The 23,425-nt window shown below is 38.4% G+C and overlaps 1 protein-coding gene across 3 annotated transcripts; it reads right to left on the bottom strand.

The window, feature by feature from the left end:
• Nucleotides 1-1,196: 1,196 nt before the first annotated feature.
• Nucleotides 1,197-22,332, bottom strand: ZNF197 (zinc finger protein 197). Of its 3 annotated transcripts, none has more exons than XM_028107005.2 (6): nucleotides 22,192-22,332; nucleotides 15,791-16,269; nucleotides 14,423-14,582; nucleotides 13,959-14,050; nucleotides 13,550-13,676; nucleotides 1,197-4,194 (listed from the first exon to the last, which is right to left on the bottom strand). In XM_028107005.2, the coding sequence occupies exons 2-6, from the start codon at nucleotides 16,187-16,189 to the stop codon at nucleotides 1,877-1,879; spliced, it is 3,096 nt and encodes a 1,031-aa protein (XP_027962806.1). In that variant the 5' UTR covers nucleotides 16,190-16,269; nucleotides 22,192-22,332; the 3' UTR covers nucleotides 1,197-1,876. The 3 variants fall into 3 exon arrangements, with proteins under 3 accessions (XP_027962806.1, XP_027962805.1, XP_027962809.1); XM_028107004.2 differs by having other exon boundaries at nucleotides 15,791-16,260; XM_028107008.1 differs by lacking the exon at nucleotides 22,192-22,332 and adding an exon at nucleotides 14,701-14,844 and having other exon boundaries at nucleotides 15,791-15,876.
• Nucleotides 22,333-23,425: the final 1,093 nt, after the last annotated feature.

Below are 23,425 nucleotides of genomic sequence, written 5' to 3'. Positions count from 1 at the left end.
AAAATGGCAATTAGGTCTAAGAAGCTTGATAAATTCAGGTTACACTTCTGGCTTATTGCATCACATGAGGAGGCAGATAATGTAGGTTGTCTTGGTCTTAGTGATGGTTAAGAGGTGAAGGCCAGCTTCTCTGTTAAAGTACATCTTTCCCTTTGTAATTACATAATCTGTAGTGATTCTTCTATAGCACAGATACAAAGCATCTCCATATTCATTACCTCGTAACAACTTTGTGAGGTAGATATTCTCCCTCCTGTTATACAGATGAGGAAATCAAGGCTCCAAGTAATAAAGGCATCTGTCCAAGGAAAGTGGCAGAAGCTGACTTATACCCAGGTCTTAAGACTTTTTAAATCTTGAGCCCTTCCATTTTTCACTCGTTTACCTTTCAGTCTAATGAGGAACCAGACCTCAAGGAACTCTGAGGTTGAATTAGTTAACGTTTATCAACACATCAGTTCAATGCTACTATTAGAAACACAATCTGGATATTAAGGTATTTATAGTCCAGCTGCAGAATTGGGAGTTTTGAGAATTACAATATAAAATTAGCAACTCAAGAATATAGGATGAATTAAATCTACAAATGTACAAAAGAGAACAGACTGAATGAATGATTGGTTCACAGGCAGTAATGGGCCTGACCACTCAGGGGTGGATTCTGAATTGATTTAATCAGAGCTTTAAGGACTTGGTTCTTGTGAAACTTATTAGTAAGCTGAGTACTGGAACAGAATGTTGTTTCTTGAGTAACAAGCTTTCATATGTCAGCAATGGTGAAATGTTGATTAGAACTGAGAATAAAGTGGCAGGGATCATTAGCTCAGGGGTTGGAGTTAAGGATTTTTCCCTATGAACAAGGAAAGCAACGCAGGACTGTCCTTCCACTTTGACATTCTACATCTGCCAGGTTTCAAATCTGAAGGTTGAAAAATAATTTTCCTTGGCTTCAGTGTTAACAGCTGGACATAATATTGTTTTTCCATAACAAGCCAGTATTTTACCATCGAAACAAACTAGGCATATTATCTATTAATCCCATCAAATTCTGAAAGCTATCTTTTTAAAAAGTCTTCTTAGACTATTAAACCCAAAGTAAGCTATCCACCATACTTCCTCTTAAAATGAGTATTTTTGAAGTTCTGAGTCCTAATATTGACGTAATGAACAAACATTATATTATGCCATGTTCTAGATTTTGACCATACCTCTTTTACCCAACTTTATTGACAACTAAATTATTTCACAAAGTATGTTCACAACCATCCTTTCACTTAATCCTCAAGCCCTTTTAAGAAAGCATTATGTCAACACTTGACTGACAGAGAAACTGAGGCCTAGAGGCTGACTTAACATCATCACATAGCTAGTAAGAGAAAGAGCCAGGACCCAAACCTCCGTCTTCTAATTCCAAATCTAGTACTCTTCTTAAGTTGTCCTCAAACAGCAGACTCTTGCCCACTCAACTCCATGTCTGACCTGTCTCGATATGGTCAATAGAGACTTTTTTGTAGCAGTGATGCTATTTTTAAAATGTACAATATACACATTTTCAGAAACAATGTCCATTTCTTAATACAAAGATATTTTTGCTATCACTTACAACTACATCATTACATCTCATAAGGTTCTTCAGAGCCTTCAAGTGCTCTAAGGTCCCTTTCCAGAGTCATAACAAACGGTCTGGGACATAATATTCTTTAACTAGAATTTGGTTTATGTAGTCTTGAAAGCCTAGATTAACATTCTTTCACATGCAAATCATTTGTCTACAAAAGGGTCAATCATGAATTTTTTCCTTGCAAGGACCATACACTGCCATTTGTCTAACAGTTACTTAGGTAGGCAGGGATTTTATCCCATTTTACAAATGACACTAGATTTTCTGAATGTCTGTCTTGGACTCGTTGGCACTTTGGAGCCAAGAGAATTCCTCCACATTATGGATTTCTTGTTGAAGATGAAGGTTTGAAGTCTGAGAGAATTCTTTTTCAGACTCATCACATTCACAAAGTTTTCCATCTGTATGAATTTTCTGATGTACAGTAAGGTTTTTTCTCTGCCTAAAAACTTTACTACAATCATTACACCCATACGGTTTCTCCCCTGTATGGATTCTCTGGTGGCCAACTAAATTCCTCTTAGAAGTAAAAGATTTTCTACACTTCTCACACTCATATGGTTTTTCCCCAGTGTGCATCCTCTGATGTACAACAAGGTTTTTATTCTGACTGAAGTCTTTTCCACACTCATTACATTTATAAGGCTTCTCTCCAGTGTGGATTCTTTGATGTACCATAAGATTTCTACTAGAGGTAAGAACTTTTCTACATATATGACATTCATAGGTTTTTTCCCCACTGTGAATTCTTTGATGTTCAATGAGGTTTCTGTTGTAAGTAAAGCCTTTCCCACACTCATTACATGCATAGGGCTTCTCACCAGTGTGGATTCTCTGATGGGCTATAAGGTTTGAGCGGTAACTGAAGACTTTCCCACAGTCACTGCATTTATAAGATTTTTCCCTTGTGTGAATCCGCTGGTGTCCAATGAGGCTTTTCTTCAAAATGAAGCATTTACCACACTCATTACACTCATAGGGTTTCTCACCACTGTGGATTCTCTTATGTTCAATGAGGTTTCTGTTAGAACTGAAAGCTCTTCCACACTCACTGCATTCAAAGGGCTTTTCTCCAGTGTGGATTCTCCGATGTACGAGCAGGCTTGAATTATAACTAAAAGCCTTCCCACAATCCTCACATTTGTAGGATTTCTCCTGTGTATGTAGTTTCTGATGGACCATGAAACTTTTGCTCATAATGAAAGTCTTCCCACACTCTCGACATTCATAGGGCTTCTCCCCATTGTGTAGTCTCTCATGGTCAATGAGGTTTCTGTTAGAACCAAAGACCTTGCCACAGTCTTTACATTCATAGAGATTCTCTCCAGTATGAAACCTCTGATGTAAAATGAGGCTCTTCTTTAGAATGAAAACTTTCCCACACTCATTACATTCGTAAGGTTTCTCTCCATTGTGGAGTCTCTGGTGGTCAAAAAGATAAGCACTCTGAGTGAACGCTTTCCCACATTCAGTACATTTATATGGCTTCTCTCTGCTATGCATCCTCTTATGGTCAATTAGGTTTGACTTTGAATTGAAAATCTTCCCACATTTTTTACAACCAAAAGTCTTCTTTTCTGTGTGTACTCTCTGGTGTAAGAGGAGGCTTTTGCTTCGAATGAAAACTTTTCCACATTCTTTACATTTGTATGGGTTCTCTGTACTGTGGAGCCGCTGATGGTCAACAAGGTAAGTGGTCTGAGCAAAGGTTTTTCCACATTCATCACATTTGTAGGGCTTTTCCCCAGAGTGGATTCTCTGGTGCAGAATGAGGCTCTTTTTCAGAATGAAAGCTTTCTGACACTTGTTACATTTATAAGGTTCTTCCCCTTTGTGGAGCCTCTGATGGTCAATGAGGTAAGCATTCTGAGAGAAAACTTTCCCACATTCATTACATTTATAAGGTCTCTCCCCAGAATGGCGCCTTAGATGTATAATAAGGCCTGAATGCCTATAGAAGCCCTTTCCACACTCCTTACATTTATAAGGCTTCTCCCCAGTGTGGATTCTCTGATGGTTTAGAAGATAAGCACTTTGAGAGAAGGCTTTCCCACATTCATTACATTTATAAGGTTTCTCCCCAGAATGGTTCCGTAAATGCATTAGAAGGCTTGAGCGCTGAATAAAGCCTTTTCCACACTCTTTACATTTATGAGGTTTCTCACCAGTGTGGATTCTCCGATGGTTTATAAGATGGGAGATTTTATTGAAATGTTTACAACATATATCACATTTATAAAACTTCTTTCCTTCAGTACCTATTAAACTTTCAGAAAGAGCTGAACCTGAAGTCAAGCTTTCTCCAAATTCCTTCCACTTTTGGCCTTGTTTTTCTGGTAGCGTTCTTTTCTTCTTAGCTCTTTCACAGACGGAAACTTTCTTTAGGGTATCCCTTTCCCCTGTTTTAGTTCCCCAATGACTTGCCAAAACTTGCCATTCACATGCTTCCTCAAAATCTAGGGTCTGAGGAACACCTCCCTGAAGTCTTTTGGATGTTCCTTTCTGAGAATCGGCTCTTTGAGAAATGCTTGGCTTTGGTGTCACCTCCTCATTCTCAGTCATGGTCTCCCATTCTGGTAAAAGGAATTAAAAATGCAAATGTTACCATGTCCCTGTGTTAGTAAGAATAAGATCTTCAAATGACTTTAAAACAAGCCAGTAGGGTACACTTTCATATGAATACAAAAAGAAGACACTTTTCATTAAATGAAAATACAAAGCAGAATACTACACTGACAAGGTTGTGTTTTAACACAGAACTCACTCGGACACTTCTAAGCTCCTTGTCTTCAGGGAGCAGATGGAAAAATATAAATGATGTTGAGTAAACAGATATAAGGAAGAACCAGAGAGAGAACATGGGATCATGCGTAGGTGGTTCAGACATGAGGCTCAGGAAGCTGGATGGAACAGGGAGAATCATTAGGCTTATAAAGAATTGTCTCTTTATTTTCTTCTTGCTAGGAAGATGGGAACTCTAAAGGAGAGAAAATATATGTCAGGACCCTAAAACAATCTTTAATTTTTGAAGAGTCAAGTGAATATTTTTTAATTACTTGAAAGCAAAGTAACCTACAGGGAAAAAATCCACTAAAAAGCAACTTAATGCTTAGAATTCATCTATAACTCCCACTATTCCTTTTAAAATTGAGAAATGGAAAACATCAGGACTGAGTTAGATTCAACTAAATATAAAAAGGAAGAGGGGCGCCTGGGTGGCTCAGTTGGTTAAGCATCTGACTCTTGATTTCAGTTCAGGTCATGATCTCAGGGTCATGAGATTGAGCCCCAAATGAGATTGAGCCCCACATCAGGCTCTGCACTCAGCATGGAGTCTGCTTGTCCCTCTACCTTCCCCCGCTTGCTCTCTCTCTAAAATAAATAAATGAAAATCTTAAAAAAAAATATACATATGTAAGAAGAAATACAGAATGAAAAAAAATAGAGACATTTTAAAAACATAATACATCTATAAAATGATGTGGCTGAACTAGTAAACTGCCAGTCCCTTTCTACTCCAACATTCTCAAATATTGTAAAATGTGAAATTATCTTTTTGAAAATGTTTTAGCAACTTACTTTCACCATCCAAATGTAAGGAGAAATCATGAACTTGTTCCCCAAATTATCTAGTAAGTAAAATAATGTGAATAATAGTAATATTATCTTCTATTAGAGGATAACAACACTGTTCTTCTACCCAAATAGAGAGAAAAGACATAGGAAAGAAATAGCTATTTTACTTCATTATAAATTTAATTTATGAGAGGGTGAGGATAGAAAATACCTAATAAATGTCAACCTGAACTACATTCTTAGGTCAGATTTACATATCTCAACTGCCCCTTTTTCCAGGATTCAGGCAGGACTGCCAATCACACTACTTCACCTGACTATAGGGATGGGCATGTGTCCTATCCAATACTGGTATTCCAGTTTCCTCATCCACAGTGATTGGTTTCAAGGTTTAAGCAGGATGCTGGTTTCAGGAAGATTCTCTTTAAGGAAGTAGAAGTGTTTTAAAGAAGTAGAAGAGTTTTTAAGAAGTGGAAGTGTTGCAAGTGGTTTACTGAGATGAAAAATGGTTAAGAAATTAGCAATTTTGGGGGCACCTGGCTGGCTCAGTTGTAGAGCATGCAAATCCTGATCTTGGGATTGTGAGTTTGAGCCTCACATTGGGCACAGAGTTTACTTAAAACCAAAAACAAAAACAGAAAGACAGAAATGCCTTAAAATACATATTCAGTATTCTAAATGTCTTGAAAGGAAAAAAATATGATTAAAATTCTTAAAAAAAGAGGGCGCCTGGGTGGCTCAGTTGGTTTAAGTGTCTGCCTTCGGCTCAGGTCATGATCCCAGGGTCCTGGGATCTGAGTCCCACATTGGACTCCCTGCTCAGTGAGGAGTCTGCTTCTCCCTCTCCCTCTGCCCCTCCCCCCTGCTTGTGCTCTCTTTCTCTCTCCATCTCTCTCAAATAAATAAAATTTTTTTAAAGATTTTACTTCTTTATCTGACAGAGAAAGCAATTCTCTTCCTGAACTGTTCTTCCTTTTCCCAATTCACTACAAGCCCAATACCCACACCCTTAAAAATAAGCCCAAAAATCACCCCCTCTAGATATTACCAAATATTACAGAAATAAAAAGGATTCTAAGGGAATGCTAGAAATGATTCTGTGCAAATAAATTGGACAATTTAAGATGAAATGGGCAAATTCCTAGAAGGACGCAAATTACTAAAACTGACTCAAGATATAGAGAATGTCAATAGATCTCTAAAAAATAAAGAAATTGAGTCAGTAATCAAAAAACCACCCACAAAGAATAGCCCAGGCCCAGAGTGCTTCACTGATGAATTCTATCAAACATTAAAAGAATACCAATTTTTCACAAACTCTTCCAATAAACAGAAGAGTTGGGAACACTTCACAACTCACTCTATGAGACCAGTATTACCCTGATACCAAAACCAGACAAAGACATCATAAAAAAAAAAGAAAAAAGAAAAGAAAGAAAACTACAAATAGACCTTATGAATATAGACATGAAAATCCTCAACAAAATACTAGCCAACCTAATCCAGCAACACATGAAAAAAAATTATACACCATGACCGAGTGAGATTTATCACAGAAATGCAGTTTGGTATAATATTGGAAAATCAATTAATTACATAATGTAATGAATGACAAAAATCACATAATCATCTCAATAGATGCAGAAAAAGCATCTGATAAAATCCAATACCCCTTCATGAATAAAACACTTGACAAAGTAGGAATAGAAGGGGAACTTCTTCAATGTGATAAAGTTCTTCAGCCAAAAACTACAAAAAAATCCAAAGCTAACATCATACTTAATGGTGAACAATTGATGATTTCTCTCTAAGAACTCTCAACAAGAAAAAGATTTCTGTTCTTGCCACTTCTATGCAACACAGACTGCAGGTTTCAGTCAAAGCAATTAGGCAACAGAAAGAAATAAAAGTCATCCAGATTGAAAAGGAAGAAGTAAAACTACCTGTTTGCAGATGACAAGATCTTATATGTAGAAAATCCTAAAGAATCTACCAAAAAAACTGTTAAAACTAAGTAAGTACGGCAAGGTTGTAGGACACAAGATCAATAAACAAAAAACAGTGGGATTTCTACATAATAGCACTGAACAATCTTAAAAGGAAATTAAGAAATAACAGCATAAAAAAGAATAAAAGACTTAGGAATAAATTTTAAAAAGTAGTACAAAACTTATACTCTGAAAACTACGAAACACTGTTAAATGAAGTTAAAGACTAAATAAATGAAAACATATTCCATGTTCATGGATTGGAAGATTTAATACTGTTAAAATGGCAATAATCCCCACATTGATCTATAAATTCAGTGCAATCATCCCTATCATAAATCCCCTGGCTTCTTCAGAAATTGACAAGCTAATACTAAAATTGATATGGAAACTCAACAAGCCTAGAATAACTAAAATAATACTGAAAAAGAAGAACCACAATTGAAGGGCTCACACTTCTTGATTTTAAAATGTACTTCAAAGCAACAGTAATAAGACAGGGTTCCAGTGACATAAGGATAGACATACAATCAAAGGAACAGAATTGAGAGTCCAGAAATAAGCCTCCACATTTATGGTTAACTGATTCTCAAAAGGGTACCAAAACAATTCAGTGGGGGAAAAATGCTGCTGAGATAATGGAATGGTGCTGAGACATGATGCTGAGACATGGAAAGAATGAAGTTGGACCCTTATACACATACAAAAACTAACTCAAAATGGATCAAAGAACAAAACTAAGAACTGAAACTATAAAACTCTTAAAAGAAAACGCATACATAAATCTCCATGACCTTGAATTAGGCAATAGTTTCTTAGATGTGACAGTAAAGCACAAGCAACAAAAGAAAGGATAAATTGAAATTCATCAAAATTAGTAACTTTTGTGCTTCAAAGGATATCACTGAGAAAGTGAAAAGACACTCACAGAATGGGAGAAAATACTTGAAAGTCCCATACCTGATAAGGTATTTGTATCTAAAATATATAAACTCCAGGGCGCCTGGGTGGCTCAGTTGGTTAAGGGACTGCCCTTGGCTCAGGTCATGATCCTGGAGTCCCAGGACTGAGCCCCACATCAGGTTCCCTGCTCAGCAGGGAGTCTGCTTCTCCCTCTGACCCTCCCCCTTCCTGTGTTCTCTCTCTCATTCTCTCTCTCTCTCAAATAAAATCTTTAATATATATATATATATATATATATATATACAAACTCCTACAACTCAACAAAAAGACAACCCAATTAAAAGATAGGCAAAGAATCTGAAAAGACATTTCTTCAAAGACATACAACCAATAAACACATGAAAAGTTGCACATCTTTAGTCATCAGGAAAATGCAAATGAAAACCACAATGAGTCATCTTTTTAGATCCACCAGGATGGCTAGAATCAGAAAGATTATAAATTATTAAATTATTAAAGATTGTAAATGCTGGGGAAAATCTGGAGAAACTGCGGGGCGCCTGGGTGGCTCAGTCAGTTAAGCATCTGCCTTCAGCTCAGGTCATGATCCCGGAGTCCCAGGACGGAGCCCTGCATCATGCTCCCCGCTCAGCAGGGAGTCTGCTTCACTTCTCCCTCTGACCCTCCCCCTTCTTGTGCTCTCTCTCATATAAATAAATAAAATCTTAAAAAAAAAAAGATCTGGAGAAACTGAAACCCTTATATACCAATGGTGAGAGTGTAAAATGGTGCAGCAACTTTGGAACAGTCTGTCAGCTCCTCATATGATTAAACAGAGTTACCATTTGACCCAGTGTTTTATAAGGATGGATGTTTCTGTGATTCGTCTTGCATAACCAACAACCTAGACCTGAATGTATGCAGGCAGGCTACAGAATGCTGTTTCTGAGACTCAGGCTATATGAATAACCTTGGAAACCTCATTATTTAAACTATATTATCTGGCCTCCAGGTCAGAACTGACTCTTCTGGACGCCAAGAGTTACAAATCTTGACTCACATCCCCTCCTCCTACAAAGCAGGGCTGGCTCCCCAGAATGTAACCCAGGAGGGGAGGTAAGTAGCCTCCTTGAAAATATAGCCCAGGCTCCTTGAAAATATAAAAACATGGTAACACAGAAACGCAGCTCACTCCAAACTGCACATAGGTGAACAAATGTTTAACTTCAGACCCCATCATCTGCCCTATAAATATGGCCCTTATGGGGATGGTCAGTTGGAAAGTCTCACCTGAGTGGAGGATGCTCCGCCCAAGCTTCTCAATCTGGACTGAGCCAGGCTGTCTCCATGGGGCTTCCCCAGCTAATGAGTTTGGATGTTGTGTACCTGACTAATGTAGCTTTGTCTTATTCTCATTTATTGCTTACTATTACTCTCATTTATGTGTAGATTCCTTTCTTCTGTTTCTATTAGGTTTCTATAATAATAAAGTTTTCTTTCCTTTTAGAAACCAAGATGCAGCTGTTGTGAATATTTTCACAGAACACCCAGGTATTCCACTCCTTGGTATATATCCAAGAGAAATGAAAACATACATCCACACAAAAACTTGTGCACAAATATTCACAGCAGTGTTATTTATACAGCTCAAAGGTGGAAACAAAATTTTTAAATGTCCATCAAATGATGAATCAATAAAATGTGATATATATACACACAAGAGAATATTCAGCATTAAAACGAATAAAGTATTAATACCTGCCACAATATGGATGAACCTTGAGAACATTATGCTAAGTAAAAGCAGTCACAAAAGACCACATACTGTATGATTCCATTTATATAAAATGTCCATAGAAAAGGCAAATCTAGAGAGATAGAAAGCAGATTAATGGTTGCCTAAGGCTGGGTTGGAGGGGCAGTTGGGTGAAATGAATTTGACTGCTATATGGTACAAGGCTTCTCTTTGGGGTGATGAACTATTCTAAAATTAATTGTGGTGATGGTCACACAGTTCTGTGTATTACTAACAACCACTGCACTGTAACCTTTAAATGGGTGAATTATAGCTCAATAAAACTGTTATTAAAATAAAAAGTCACCCCATGTAAATCTTTCCCTTAGCCACCCACCCCTGCCCCCACTCTCCTGCTCCTACTATCACAAGCTCCTATGGGCTCCCACACTTGTGCACACTTTTGTTACACAGCATTTGTCACACTGTATTGTAATTATTAGTATAAATGTCTACCACTCCAACTTGAATGTTTGAAGGCAGGGGTTAAGCTTAACATATGGGAAGTACTCAATATTTCCTGAATTTCCCTCAAATTCTATTCCAATCCCTTAAATAAAACATATACAAATCTTTTACATACTGAAACAGTGTGTGCAAGCCATCTGAGAATCCGCTTTTCTACCAAATAGTTTATCAATGCATGGAAATTGAGTGCAGAATTGTCATATTTGATAGTGTCACAGTATAACTCCAAGTCAAACACAACGGTTTGCTTAGTACTTTCTCTATCTCGGGGAATTAGGTTGTGCCCAACTTTTAACCATTTATAAATACTTTGCTGGTACTATCCTTAGACATGTTACTTATTTTCCTCTTTCTGAACCATTTCTTTAAGGTATCATCCTCAAATGAAAATCACTAGGTCAAAAGGCATAAACCCCCAGGTATCGGCTTGCTAAAGTTCCAACAATATTGCAGGTGAAGCATATCTTATTTGTTAAAATTGATTCAAAATTCTCCTTCCTCAAAGAGCTAGACTAAAGAAGCAATTCCATTTTCTTCTCTTTTTTTTTTAGTTTAACTCTTAGACCCATCTAGAATTTATTTTGGCTTATAGCATGAGTTATATGGACCCATGGTGAGTGTTTTTCATAAAATTCACCAATTTACTCATAAAACATATTTTTAAATTCTTGAAAAGATGGATTATTGAGTAAATAGCATTACAACTACTAAAAGCCACTTGGGTTAAAAACCAAAGAAACAAATTGGATTCATATGTCATTCTATATATCAAGATAAATTTTAGATTGAGTAAAGCTTAAAAATAAAAAGTAAACAATAAAAGTATCTGAAAACAATACAAGTGATTTAAAAAAAATAATTTTACTGGGACGCCTGGGTGGCTCAGTCGGTTAAGTGTCTGACTCTTGATTTTGGCTCAGGTCATGATCTCAGGGTCATGGGATCGAGCCCCACAATGGGCCCTGTGCTCAACATGGAATCTGCTTGAGATTCTTCCTCTCTCTCTGCCCCTTCCCCTCCCCTGCTTGCACACACTCTCTCTAAATAAATAAAATCTTAAAAATAAACAAATAAAAATAATTTTACTGAGAAGACCACAAAGACCATAAAGGAAAATACTGCTAAATTTAATACTACATAAAAGATTTCCTAAGGCTTAAAAATAACAACTCATAAATAATGCTGAAAGGCAAACAAATGGGAAAAACATACGCAATACTTGACAAAAGGGTAGTTCTCATAAATAAAAGAACTATGTAGAAAGGCTATGAATAGGGGTGAAATGACCAATAAATGTGAGAAGATTTCCACCACACTAATAATCAAAGAAATGAAAAACAAAAAATAGTATCTGTCATCTACCTAGCAGAGATTTAAAACACTGACCAAATCATAAGCACATATAAGGGAGATGGGCCCTCTTTTGCTCTTTTCATGGGAAAGTAAGTTGGTACATCATTGGTAGAAAGCAGTTTGGTAACATGTATCAAAATATAAAATCTACAGAATGTTTGGCCCACAATTGGCACATCTAAGATAGCAAAAGATATATTCTCATTAAGTGTAAATATTTACAGTATAAATTACTATAAACAATTAAAATAATAAGGCTGCAACATACGAAAAAAATCAGTATTTTCATATATGTACATTATAGTCAATGAGAAAACATCAGAAGATTCTAATTCCAAAGAATCAATTATCCTGAACTATGCAAGATCCAGATGAAGACAATTTTAAAACAGGCCTGAAACATAAAAGCAGTGCTGAACAAATGGAAAGGCGTGTAATGTTCTTGAATAGAAATTCAGTATCATAAAGTTGTCAATGTAAAGCATGATACACAAACAATGGAATAGTATGCAGCTATTTAAACTGATACTATAAATCTGTATTTCAGTCTAAATTAGGTCAGTGAATTAGTTGATTCCTCAATTTTTAATGTGTATTTGTCCAAACAAAATCTTACCTTTTTCTTCAAAGTCCAGCACAAAGCTACCTCCTTTATGGCCTTTCCTAATCTCAGGAGGAATGGTATTGGTTGTTTTGTCCTCTTCATTTCCATCTTAAAAGGTTTATCACACTCTTATACCAATTATTTTACTGTGCCTTGTTTATTCTTTCTATGCTCATCTCCCCAATTGTGATAAGCTACTTAAGGGCAGAATCATTTCCACAGTTGCTATCACATCATAGATATTTTCATGTTTGCTGGAAGCACAAATGGCTACTAAATATTTTTTAAATGTTCTTACTTTAGGGGTGCCTGAGTGGCTCAGTCGTTAAGCATCTGCCTTAGGCTCAGGTCATGATCCCAGTGTCGTGGGATCGAGCCCCGCTTAGGGCTCCCTACTCAGTGGGAAGCCTGCTTCTCCCTCTCCCATTCCCCCTGCTTGTGGTGTTCCCTCTCCTACTGTGTCTCCCTCTGTCAAATAAATAAATAAAATCTTTAAAAAAAAATTCTTACTTTATTACTAGTCATAAAAATCCACTAGAGAATAAAGATATTACAACTTTAAAAAAAATCATATCAGCAACAATTTAAAAGAATGGGATTACGCAGTACCAATAAAGGCAGAGCAAAAGGAGTGCTGTGTATCTCTCCATGAGGACAGAGATCACCAAGGAAAGCAATTTGGCAGTATGAAAGAGAACCTTAAAATAATTCAAACACTTAGGCCTAGTAATTCTACTTCTAAGAAAATAATGAGAGGGCGCCTGGGTGGCTCAGATGGTTGAGCGTCTGCCTTTGGCTCAGGTCATGATCCCAGGGTCCTGGGATCAAGTCCTGCATCGGGCTCCCTGCTCCTTGGAAGCCTGCTTCTCCCTCTGCTTCTCTCTCTCTCCCCTTCTGTCTCTCATGATAAATAAATAAAATCTTTAAAAAAAAATAAAAAATAAAAAAATAATGAGAAATAAAGAAAGACCTTAGGTACAGAGACAGATGATTATTACAGAAATTATCTAAAATAAGGAAATGGCTAAATTATGGCACAAATTATGTAGCCAATAAAAAAAACTCAGGAAAAAACAGGTAATATGTCAAAATTTTGATAGTAGTTGTCTACAAGAGTGGGTTTAAGTTGTATTCTCTTCTAATATTCTATGTTTTCCAAAATAAGTATATACTACTTTCATAATCAGAAAACAAAGGCTAATGAAATAAAGGTAAGAATGATGGGAAGAAAGAGTCCTTACCTAGGGAGGTCACATTTCCATAGTTCTCCAACATCACATCCCAGTATAAAGCCCTCTGAATCGGGCCCAGACACTCCCATTCCTCTGAAGTAAAGCATACTGACACTTCCTCAAACATCACCAATTCCTGAAATAACAGGTATGTGTGAGATTATCCATGCCCAGGAGCTCCCCTACTGAAAAGTTCCTTGCACTTCTGGGTAAGGACACATTATGAGGCCATGAGGCAAGCAAGGGCTATCAGAGAGACATAAGGAAACCCCACATAAAGTCTACCTTCCAATCACATGGACTGTGATTTACAGATAGGAACTGATTGGGCCCCAAACACCAGGATGACAGAGGACACCTCAGCCATAGTTTGGTAGTGCAGAGAGGGCCTTAGGAAGGAAAAAGAATGCAAACCTACCTGGGGCTGGGCTGTTAGGAGCATGAGGGCCATTAATTGATTTCTTGGGTTCTCTTCCTGGGAAAGGGCAGAAGCTTCAGGGCCAGGAGAATCTGAAGAAGGAGCAAAAGCTGCACGTGAAATTACTGCTGTTCCTGACCACTAATCCAAGTCCCATTTCTTCTACAAACAAGGAATTCAGAAAGACCCAGAACTCCCAGGACTAGACAATGATGGCTATAAAATGACTTACAAACCTCTTCTGAGTAACCCCCATGTGAAGGACTGGAATAATAAAAGAACAGCAATAAGAATGGATAAAAGGTTACAGGGACCCAGGAAAGGATAGGTGGGGGAATAACAGAAAGAACCTGGTACCATAAGGGTTTCATATACAAGACAGGAGAGGAGGCAACTAACTGCAAGTTGGAGGAGGAGCCATAATAAAGAGCCTGAGAAAGTCCAAAGCCAGGATCACTAAGTACCATGTTGTGGATCCTGAAGATTGAACATCACTGGGTCAGTAAAAGGATTTTGGCAAATTTCAGTTGCTATGCAGCTGCCAATGGGTGCATGAGGTACTGCTGTTCCTGGAGTGTTCATCCCTTCCTGCAGAATGTCCTGGTCCTGAACAAGAACTGGAACCTAGGAACAAGCAAAACAAAATAAGCTGACTTTTCTTGTACCTCCAGAAAACGGGCTCACCTAACCACTATGGACCTCTTTCTACCCACAATCTCGAACTGTGAGATCAGAGACCCACCTCAAGTCTGGAGCATCAAAACAGCAGTAAAGCTTTGCCTTGAGAACAATGGAGCTGGCCCTCTAGCCCCACTCATGGCACTGGTGACCTCTCCCACTGAGACTGAACAGAACGGTGGAAACAGAAGCGAGATCTGGGTGTGGGCTAGGAGGGAATGGGAAGTAACAAGTAATAATTAAGAGTATGGGTCTTAGCTTCAGACCTGGTTTTAGATTAGACTGGGTTCAATACACTCTTCTACTTATTTACCCCTTTATTATCCGTTCTTGCTCCAACAGAAGGAACACCAGAGTCTAGACACATGGTTTTGCTGCTACCTAGATGTCTGACATAAGGCAATCCAGCAAACCTTTCTCTGCCTCCACTTTCCTATCTCTCAAATAAGGATGGATTAGTGCCTTGTAATGAAATATACAGCTCTAAAAATCTTCATTTTTATGATTAAAATAAACAAGCCCATCCTTGGTGCCACTCCCAAGTTTTAAGTTAGGTTTCAGACTTCTTATATACAAATGTTTCTGGTGGACTACAGACTGACAGAAAGAGATCTCACACACACTACGAAATATATTAAGATCCCAATTTAATGGTCAAGGATATAAAATCTTTCCAGAAGTAAGTATCTCAACACAATCCCTTGGCCCACATAATTCCCAGTAGGGGCACACATGGGGAGGTCCTGCCAGATTTAGAAAGCTTCATTCTTACTGTCCCATTGCCTTTTATACTCCAAGCTTACATCATCATTCCTAACAAACTTATACAAACAATACATATGCTTCTGTTTAGGGGAACACTTAGAAACATAATGTTCTTCAGGTTATTCAACCAAACTCTGCATTAGCAAGCATCACCCAGAGGGATAAAGTGTACTAATTCTGAATTAGACCCAAGATGCCAATCATAAATCCATTTCTCTGCAGCTTTCTATAATCTGAAATAGCTCATTAACCTGCTGTAATAAGCATTACAGTTGCTAATGAGCTATAAATTGTTTACAAAAATTACAGGATCACCCTCCAGCCCAGCTTGCCCTGCCTTAATTCTCTCCTTCCTTCCATCCCAAATCTCTCCCCTCCCCCTTTCTCACTTTTAGTGCTGGTCCATCGAGGTCTTTCTGTAGCTCCTCTACCAGGGCCACAGCCTCCTCACCACTCCCAGGGCGATGGATCTGCACCCAGGTCCGAATCTCCCCAGGCAGGATGCTCAGGAACTGCTCCAGGACCAACAGCTCCAGGATCTGGGCCTTAGTACGTGCTTCTGGCCTCAGCCATCGACGACAGAGCTCCCGGAGCCGGCTCAGTGCTTCCTGGGGTCCAGATGTCTCATGGTAACGTAACTGTCTAAAGTGCAGGTGGGAGGTCTCCCAAACAGAGGAGCTGCTTCCTTGGAAGCTGGTTCCCCATTTCCAGGTATCATCCTTCCCTTTAACAAGACCCTCTTGTCTCAGAGCATTGTGGGCCCAATTTTCTCTTGTCATTGTTGTCATTTAGGAAAGGCTCCTCTCCAGGCCCCTTCAATCCTTGCTTGACTTCTTCCTTAAAGCTTAGAGAATATCATCTAGAAGACCTCAAGAAATCATTGATAAAGTTAACCCAAAGCAATAACCAAGATTTCCAGACCCCAGTCAGTTTCCAGTGACGAAGAGAACCTTCCTAAATGCAAGGTTCTAGGTTCCGGGCAGTGCCTCCTCTGACAGAAGCCCCTGCCCAAGGCTTTAAGGACACAGACATTCATGCTACCCAGACCACTGCTGCAACCAAAGTCATGAAATCCCTTTAGTCTTTATTCACAATATCTCCTCCACCTAATTACAATAAATCTTTATCTACCACTCTAACAATGGGCATCCTGGCTACTCCTGTGTGACCCTGAACAAGTTACCCCACTTCTGAGTCTGTTTCTTAACCTGAAGAATGGGGTAATAATAGGTCCTACTGTATAGCCTTGTGTAAGAATTTGATATTTACATACATTTCAAGTTTTGAACAGTGCCTGGTATATGGGCTCAAATGTCAGTTATTATCTTTCTATAACTAGAACTCTTTCCTATGTTCTGTACAGTCAACAAGTAAGGTCTTAATCCTGATACACGAGACAAAATCCTAACACCTCAATTAACAAAGAAAGGCTGAACTCAGTTAGCTTTACTATACATACTTTGAATTCTCTGAAAATTGTTCATTACATCAATCAAAATATTTAGATAAATTTGACTTTTATTATACAAAACTTAGGCTTGTGGCTCTCTAAAAATCTTTTTTTAAGAAATAACATTTATTTTTCCTATTACAAAACATAAAATTTGTAAAATCAGAAAAGACAAAACCAGAGATGTTCTTCTGATCAACTGCACCAATTTGGATCACAAGATTGGAACCAACAGTACATCTCTCTAACTTGCTTTTCACATGTTATCTTGTAAACATATTTAATATAATCCTCATCATTATTTTAAGAGCATATGAGCCCATTCATACTTAAGCACTTCCCTGTTGTTAGACATTTAAATTATTCATTATTTCCTCCTATTATAAATTAGGCCACAGTGACTATCCTTGCTAATGAATTTTTGGTTACATTTCTGCTTATTTTTTCAGGAAAAATTCCCAGAAAAAAAATTGTTGGGTTGGAAGGTACAAACAGTTTTAAGCTTTTGAGATTATAACAGTTACATCACTGTCAGTGACATGAAAGCACCCTCATTAATTTTATTTAAAACTTGGGCCTTTACAGAGCATGTTTATAACTAAGCAGAGGAGGCAGAAATGTAAACACAATTTCGATATAGTATATAAATAAAATTAATAGAAGGTCATACAGGCACAGAAAGAATTCATGAAAGGTTATTCTGGATCGGACTTTAAAGAGAAATAAAAAGACCACTGGAGTATTAGGCAAGCCATTCCAGGAAGAGAGAACTATATTTTCAAAAGCATGGGAATAATAGCACATACAGCTCTATTAGAAATGTACTTTACAAGGAAGGAAGGAAAGAAGGGAGGGAAGGAGGGAGGGAGGAAGGAATATGCTTTGCAAACCAGAGAAGGGAGGTAAACTCTGGAGACAAGGCTGTAGGTGTAGAGTCAAGAGATAAACAGAAGTCAAATTCTAAAGAGGCAGAACAAGAGAGTAATCATGTACTGTATGTGATATGCATCCAGTAAAGAGATTTTACTTTATATTTTTCCTTGTTATTTTTTTAAATAGGTAACATTGGTTCAAAATTTTAAATTATAAAATGCATACTGTGTAAAGTTTCCCTCTCTGCATTAGTTTCTTATGTACCTTTCCAGCTATTTATGTTTATACAATTAAGTATAATATATATTGTTTTGTATTTCCTTTTTTTCACAAAACACCATGAATCATGCACTGCATCTTCCTTTTTCCAATTAACAATGTATCTTAGGGCTGCCTGGCTGGCTCAGTCAGTGCAGCATGGGACTCTTGATGTCAGGATTATGAATTTGAGCCTCACACTGGGTGCAGAGATTACTTAAAAATAAAATCTTTAAAAAAAGTATATCTTAGAAATCTTTCCTGTCACAAATAGCCCCTTCTGTCTTTTTACTGATGCATGGTATCACTATATGGGCGTATCTTAATTTATTTACCTACTCCATCACAGATGGGCAGTTTTCAATCTTTTCTTATTAAAAACAATATTATCATTAAAAACCTTGAGCATACATCAATTTGCATGTGTGTAGGTATATACATGAAAAGTTCCTCAAAGAATTGCTGGATCAAAATTTATGTGACCTTATAATTTTTTTTTTAGATTTTATTTGAGAGCGAGCGAGTGTGCATGCACAAGCAGGGGGAGGGGCAGAAGGGAGAGGCCAGAAGCTTAGCAAGGAGCCTGACATGGGGCTGGATCCCAGGACCCTGGGATCATGACCTGAGCCAAGGGCAGACACCAAACTGACTGAGCCACCCAGGTGTCCTGTGACTTTATCATTTTGATATTGCCAATTAGTCCTTCTTTGGGCCTGAACTAATTTACAATTTATACTCCAAGCATGAGCAGTATGGGAGTGCTTTTCTCCTCACTCCTTCACCAAATCTAACTTGGATTTTTAAGAGTCATTTATATTTTATTTTCTGTTACCTATTCATATCTTTTGCTGGTCTTGTTAATGTGTACACACTCTTTACATTAAGAAAATTAGTCCTTTGTTACAATAGGAGTGGCAAATTTTTCCTTTTCTCATGTCTTTACCATACACCTCATGTGACTTTGTTTATATTTGTTTTGCCACACAACCGATCTTTTTCTTAATGCTCTAGGTTTTGTTTCATATTTAGAAAGGCCTTTCCTGCTCTGAGCATGAATGAAATATTAACTAACAGGGTCAAAATTCTATATGGGAGGAATGATGGGGGAGGGAGGACTAGATCTCAGGAAGGCCAGTAAAGTTTTTACAATGGTCTAAACAAATTATTAAGCTCTAAACTTAAGTAGCACTAGGGATAAAATAATTGAGAAAAACTGAGCAGTTCTTTTTTTTTTTTTTTTTAAAGATTTTATTTATTTATTTGAGAGAGAGCGAATGAGAGACAGAGAGCACGAGAGGGAGGAGGGTCAGAGGGAGAAGCAGACTCCCCACCGAGCAGGGAGCCTGATGCGGGACTCGATCCCGGGACTCCAGGATCATGACCTGAGCCGAAGGCAGTCGCTTAACCGACTGAGCCACCCAGGCGCCCCAAAACTGAGTTCTTGATAACTGATCTGGGGGTGATGGAAAGAACATTCAAAAAGGATTTCTATCCCACGTTCACAGACAGACTCAATATTGCCAAAGTGCCACTTCTTCCCTACTTTACAGTTAAGTGCAACTCCAATTACAACCTCAGCAAGTTATTTTGTGGATACCAACAAACTCATTCTATAGTTTATAGTAGAGGCAAAAGACCCAGAATAGCCAACATGACACTGAAGGAGAAGAACAAAGTTGAAGGACTGACACCACACATGAAGAGTTAGGATAAAACTATAGTAATCAAAACAGTGTGGTACTGGCAAAAGAACAGATAAATTAATAGAACAGAATACAAAGCCCAGAAATAGATCCACACAAATAAAACTGTTATTTGATAAAGGAGCAAAGGCAGTACAGTGGAACAAAGCCTTTTTGGCAAATGGTGCCAAGATAACTGGACATACACATGTAAAAAAAAATGAATGTAGACACAAATCTTACACCCTTCACAAAAATTAACTCAGAATGGATCTCAATGTGAAATGCAAAACTATAAAATTCCTACAAGATAACAGAGGAGAAAACTTAAATGATCTTGGGTATGGTGATGACTTTTTAGATACAACACAAAAGGTGTGATCATGAAAATAATAGTAAGCTGGACTTTGATAAAATTTAAAAACTTCTATTCTGTGAAAGACAATGTCAAGAGAATGAAAAGACAAGCCACAGACTGAGAAAAATATTTGCAAAAGACATACATATCCGATAAAGAACTGAACTCTTAAAGATCAACAATAAGAAAACAAACACCTTAATTTAAAAAATGGCCCAAAGACCTTAACAGACACCTCACCAAAGATATACAGATTCTAAACAAGAACATGAAGAGATGCTCCACATCATACGTCATCAGAGAAATACAAGTTAAAATAGTAAGATACCACTACATACCTATTAAGATAGCCAAAATCCAGAATACATCAGAACACATCCAGACAACACCAAATGCTGGTGAGGAGGTGAAGCAACAGGAACTCTCATTCATTACTGGTGGGAATGCAAAATGGTACCGCCAAGTTTGGAAGACAGTTTGGCAGTTTTCTGCAAAACTGAACATACTCTTTACCATACAATCTGGCAATTGTGCTCCTTGGTATTTATTAAAAGGAGTTAAAAACATATGTCCATACAAAAACCTGGACACAGATGTATAAACATTATAAACATCATGTGTATAAACAACACTTCGCATAACTGCCAAAATCTAGAAGCAACCAAGATGTCCTTCAGTAGGTGAATGGATAAACTGTGGTTCACCCCAACAATGGAATATTATTCAGCACTAAAAAGAAAAGAGATGTCAAGCCATGAAAAGATACGGAAGAATCTTAAAATGCCTATTACTAAGTGAAAGAAGCCAATGTGAAAAAACTATATACTGTACAATTCCAACTACATGGCATTCTGGAAAAGGTAAAACTTTGGAGTCGGTAAAAAGGTCAATAGCTGCCGGGGGTTGGGAGGAGAAAGAGATGAATAGGCAGAGCAGAGAGGATTTTTAGGGCAGTGAAACTACTCTGTACGATACTATAATGGTCGCTACATTATACACGTCATTTTACATTTGTCCAAACCCACAGAATGTATAACCCAAGAGTAAACCCTAATGTAATGACTATGGAATTTGGGTGATTATGACGTGTCAATGTAGGTTCATTGATTTTAACAAATGTACCAGTCTGGTGGAGGATGTTATTAGTGAGGAAAGCTATGCATGAATGGAGGTAGGAAGTATATGGAAAATCTCTGTGTTTTTCTGGTGTGAAACTAAAACTACTCTAAAGAATAAAGTTTATTTTGAGATAAACAAAACTTGGGGGAAAAAGGATTTTCTATAGTAAATTATTAGAATTCTATTTACTCTTACTTCACAGATACAAATAAATCCTAAAACATACAGTTTGTTTCTCACCAAAGGCTTGTGAGCTATAAGTTAGAACAAAAGAAGGCTCAGGCGAGCTAAGCAGTTCAAGGCCACTGGACTGGTTAAGTTGTGGGAGCAAATTCTGAAATCACCAAATCGAATTCCAAAAGTCCAAAATACTTCCATCTAAAGACTTCTGAAAGCCAATCAACATTCATTCTAAAGCAATAGTTTACAAACGCTAGTTCATTATAAAGATTTAATCTGGCAAACTGTAAAACGAAAAATACAGTAACTACACAGTCACTGATAGAGGTTGGTAATGACCTTTCTTGCAAAGAATGGCATTTATTCTGAGTTTACAGTGTCAGTACTTAGCGTTAAAATATACTCCCTTAAGTAATGGTGGTATGGGTGGCGTAAGTTTGTTTTTTAAATACCATTATAATACAAAATTAAAAGATGGAAATTATTCCATCCCTACCAAAAAAAAAAAAAAAAGTCCCTAGGAGTCTGGTTGCCACCGCTCTAGAAAGTCTCAAGCTCTCTCTACCAGCCTCAAAAAAGAATGAGGAAAAGCAGAAAGGCCTGGCTACTGAGGCAGCTGTCCTCATTGTCTGACTCGAGCACCACTGACACACACGGATTCAGACGTACTGCCCTCACTACCTTCCCCAAACCGGCATCTGCCCAAGTCGAGCCCAGGGCGTCCACGCCAATACAGAGCTAAGGAGGGACCGTGCTGGGGGTCAGTGCCGGGGACCGGCCAGCGAGGGTTGCGCAGCTCTACGGAGCTTAAGCCCCTACCCCGGGCCGCCCTCCGCGCCTGCCTACCCGACCCGAGCCCACCCCGCTCACCGGGGATTCCCGCTGCGCCTCCGGCATTGGGTATCGCTGCCTGGCCTCCAGGACGCCGAGAGATGACACGGGAACCAACGGCGGCTGAAGCTCAAAATAATGGCTGACCTGTGGGTACCGCTACTTCCGGTTGCTCATCAACCCCTCCCATCCCTGGCTCTCTGGGAAGCCACATCTCTATGATTCCTTGTTTTTGCCGGAGGAGGCGAGAATGGCTGAGCTTCTGGGCCCTCGGGTTTTCATTTCTTCCAACGAACTGGTGGGAGCTGTTGCATTCCAGACCTGAAGGATGCATAGATGAATAACAGGGCCCGGGCCCTCAGGACGCTTGTTACCTCCTCAATGAGTTGCACCTACTATCTTAGCTTGTACCACCTGGACTTGTATATAGAAGGTCATGGCTCTTGAGTACACTATGCTTTGGAGAGGCCCAAAGGCAGTAGTCCCGAGATCAATCTAGTATCTCCTAGCCTTAGAAGTGGCTGGGAAGCAGAACAAAATGTAACTGAGGCCCTTCCCAGTCCAAGAGATTGTGCAGATACTTTTGGGGGTACTGGAAAATAATGGAAGTAGTTACTACACAGGTGAAGGGATTATTTCTTGACACTAAATTCTTTGAGTCAAATATTAAAAGTAGCTTTTGCTTGTTACCTGAAGAATATGCCATCTGTGTTCTATACCACAGTCACCTCTGCCGACCTGTAATTTTTGTGCAACTCTTGAGGAATGCTTCTATCCATCCTGACAGCCTTCCACTTGTAGTGTGCACTATGACAACTCAGTCTATTTTGCTTCAGGGCTTTCTCTTCCAGCCAGGTCTCAGGTACTGCCTGGAAGAAGTGGGTGAGAAAAACAGCCCCAAGGGCAACCCTAAAAGAATGACCAATAACAACTGGTGCATAAATGCCCAAGTTTCCCATGCTTTGACAAGAAAATTCTCAGCTATGTCCTACTTGGATCCTTAGGGGGCACCAAGTGAGATTGAGCCTTAGTTGCTCACAGTAGTATCACTCAATTCACACTTTATTGGCTTGTCCTCTATTGCTTGTCTTATTCTGCCTGCTGCCTCCCTTCTGCTTCTTGGGATCACCTCCCAAATAACCTACCTATCCCTAAGGACTTGTGTCAGGCTCTGCTTTTGGAGAAACCTAAACTTACAATCAACATTTTATATTCAAATAAGAATGTGTCCTTCCACAATGCCCAATTTTGTGAACACTCATGTATCAGTCTG

This window comes from Eumetopias jubatus, unplaced genomic scaffold (assembly GCF_037043125.1).
Source record: "Eumetopias jubatus isolate StellerSeaLion01/CBP00866 unplaced genomic scaffold, mEumJub1_p1.0 scaffold_1, whole genome shotgun sequence".
NCBI classification, from domain to species: domain Eukaryota; kingdom Metazoa; phylum Chordata; class Mammalia; order Carnivora; family Otariidae; genus Eumetopias; species Eumetopias jubatus.
Note: the sequence above shows the minus strand (reverse complement) of the source record. Positions and strands in the feature narration are given on the sequence as shown.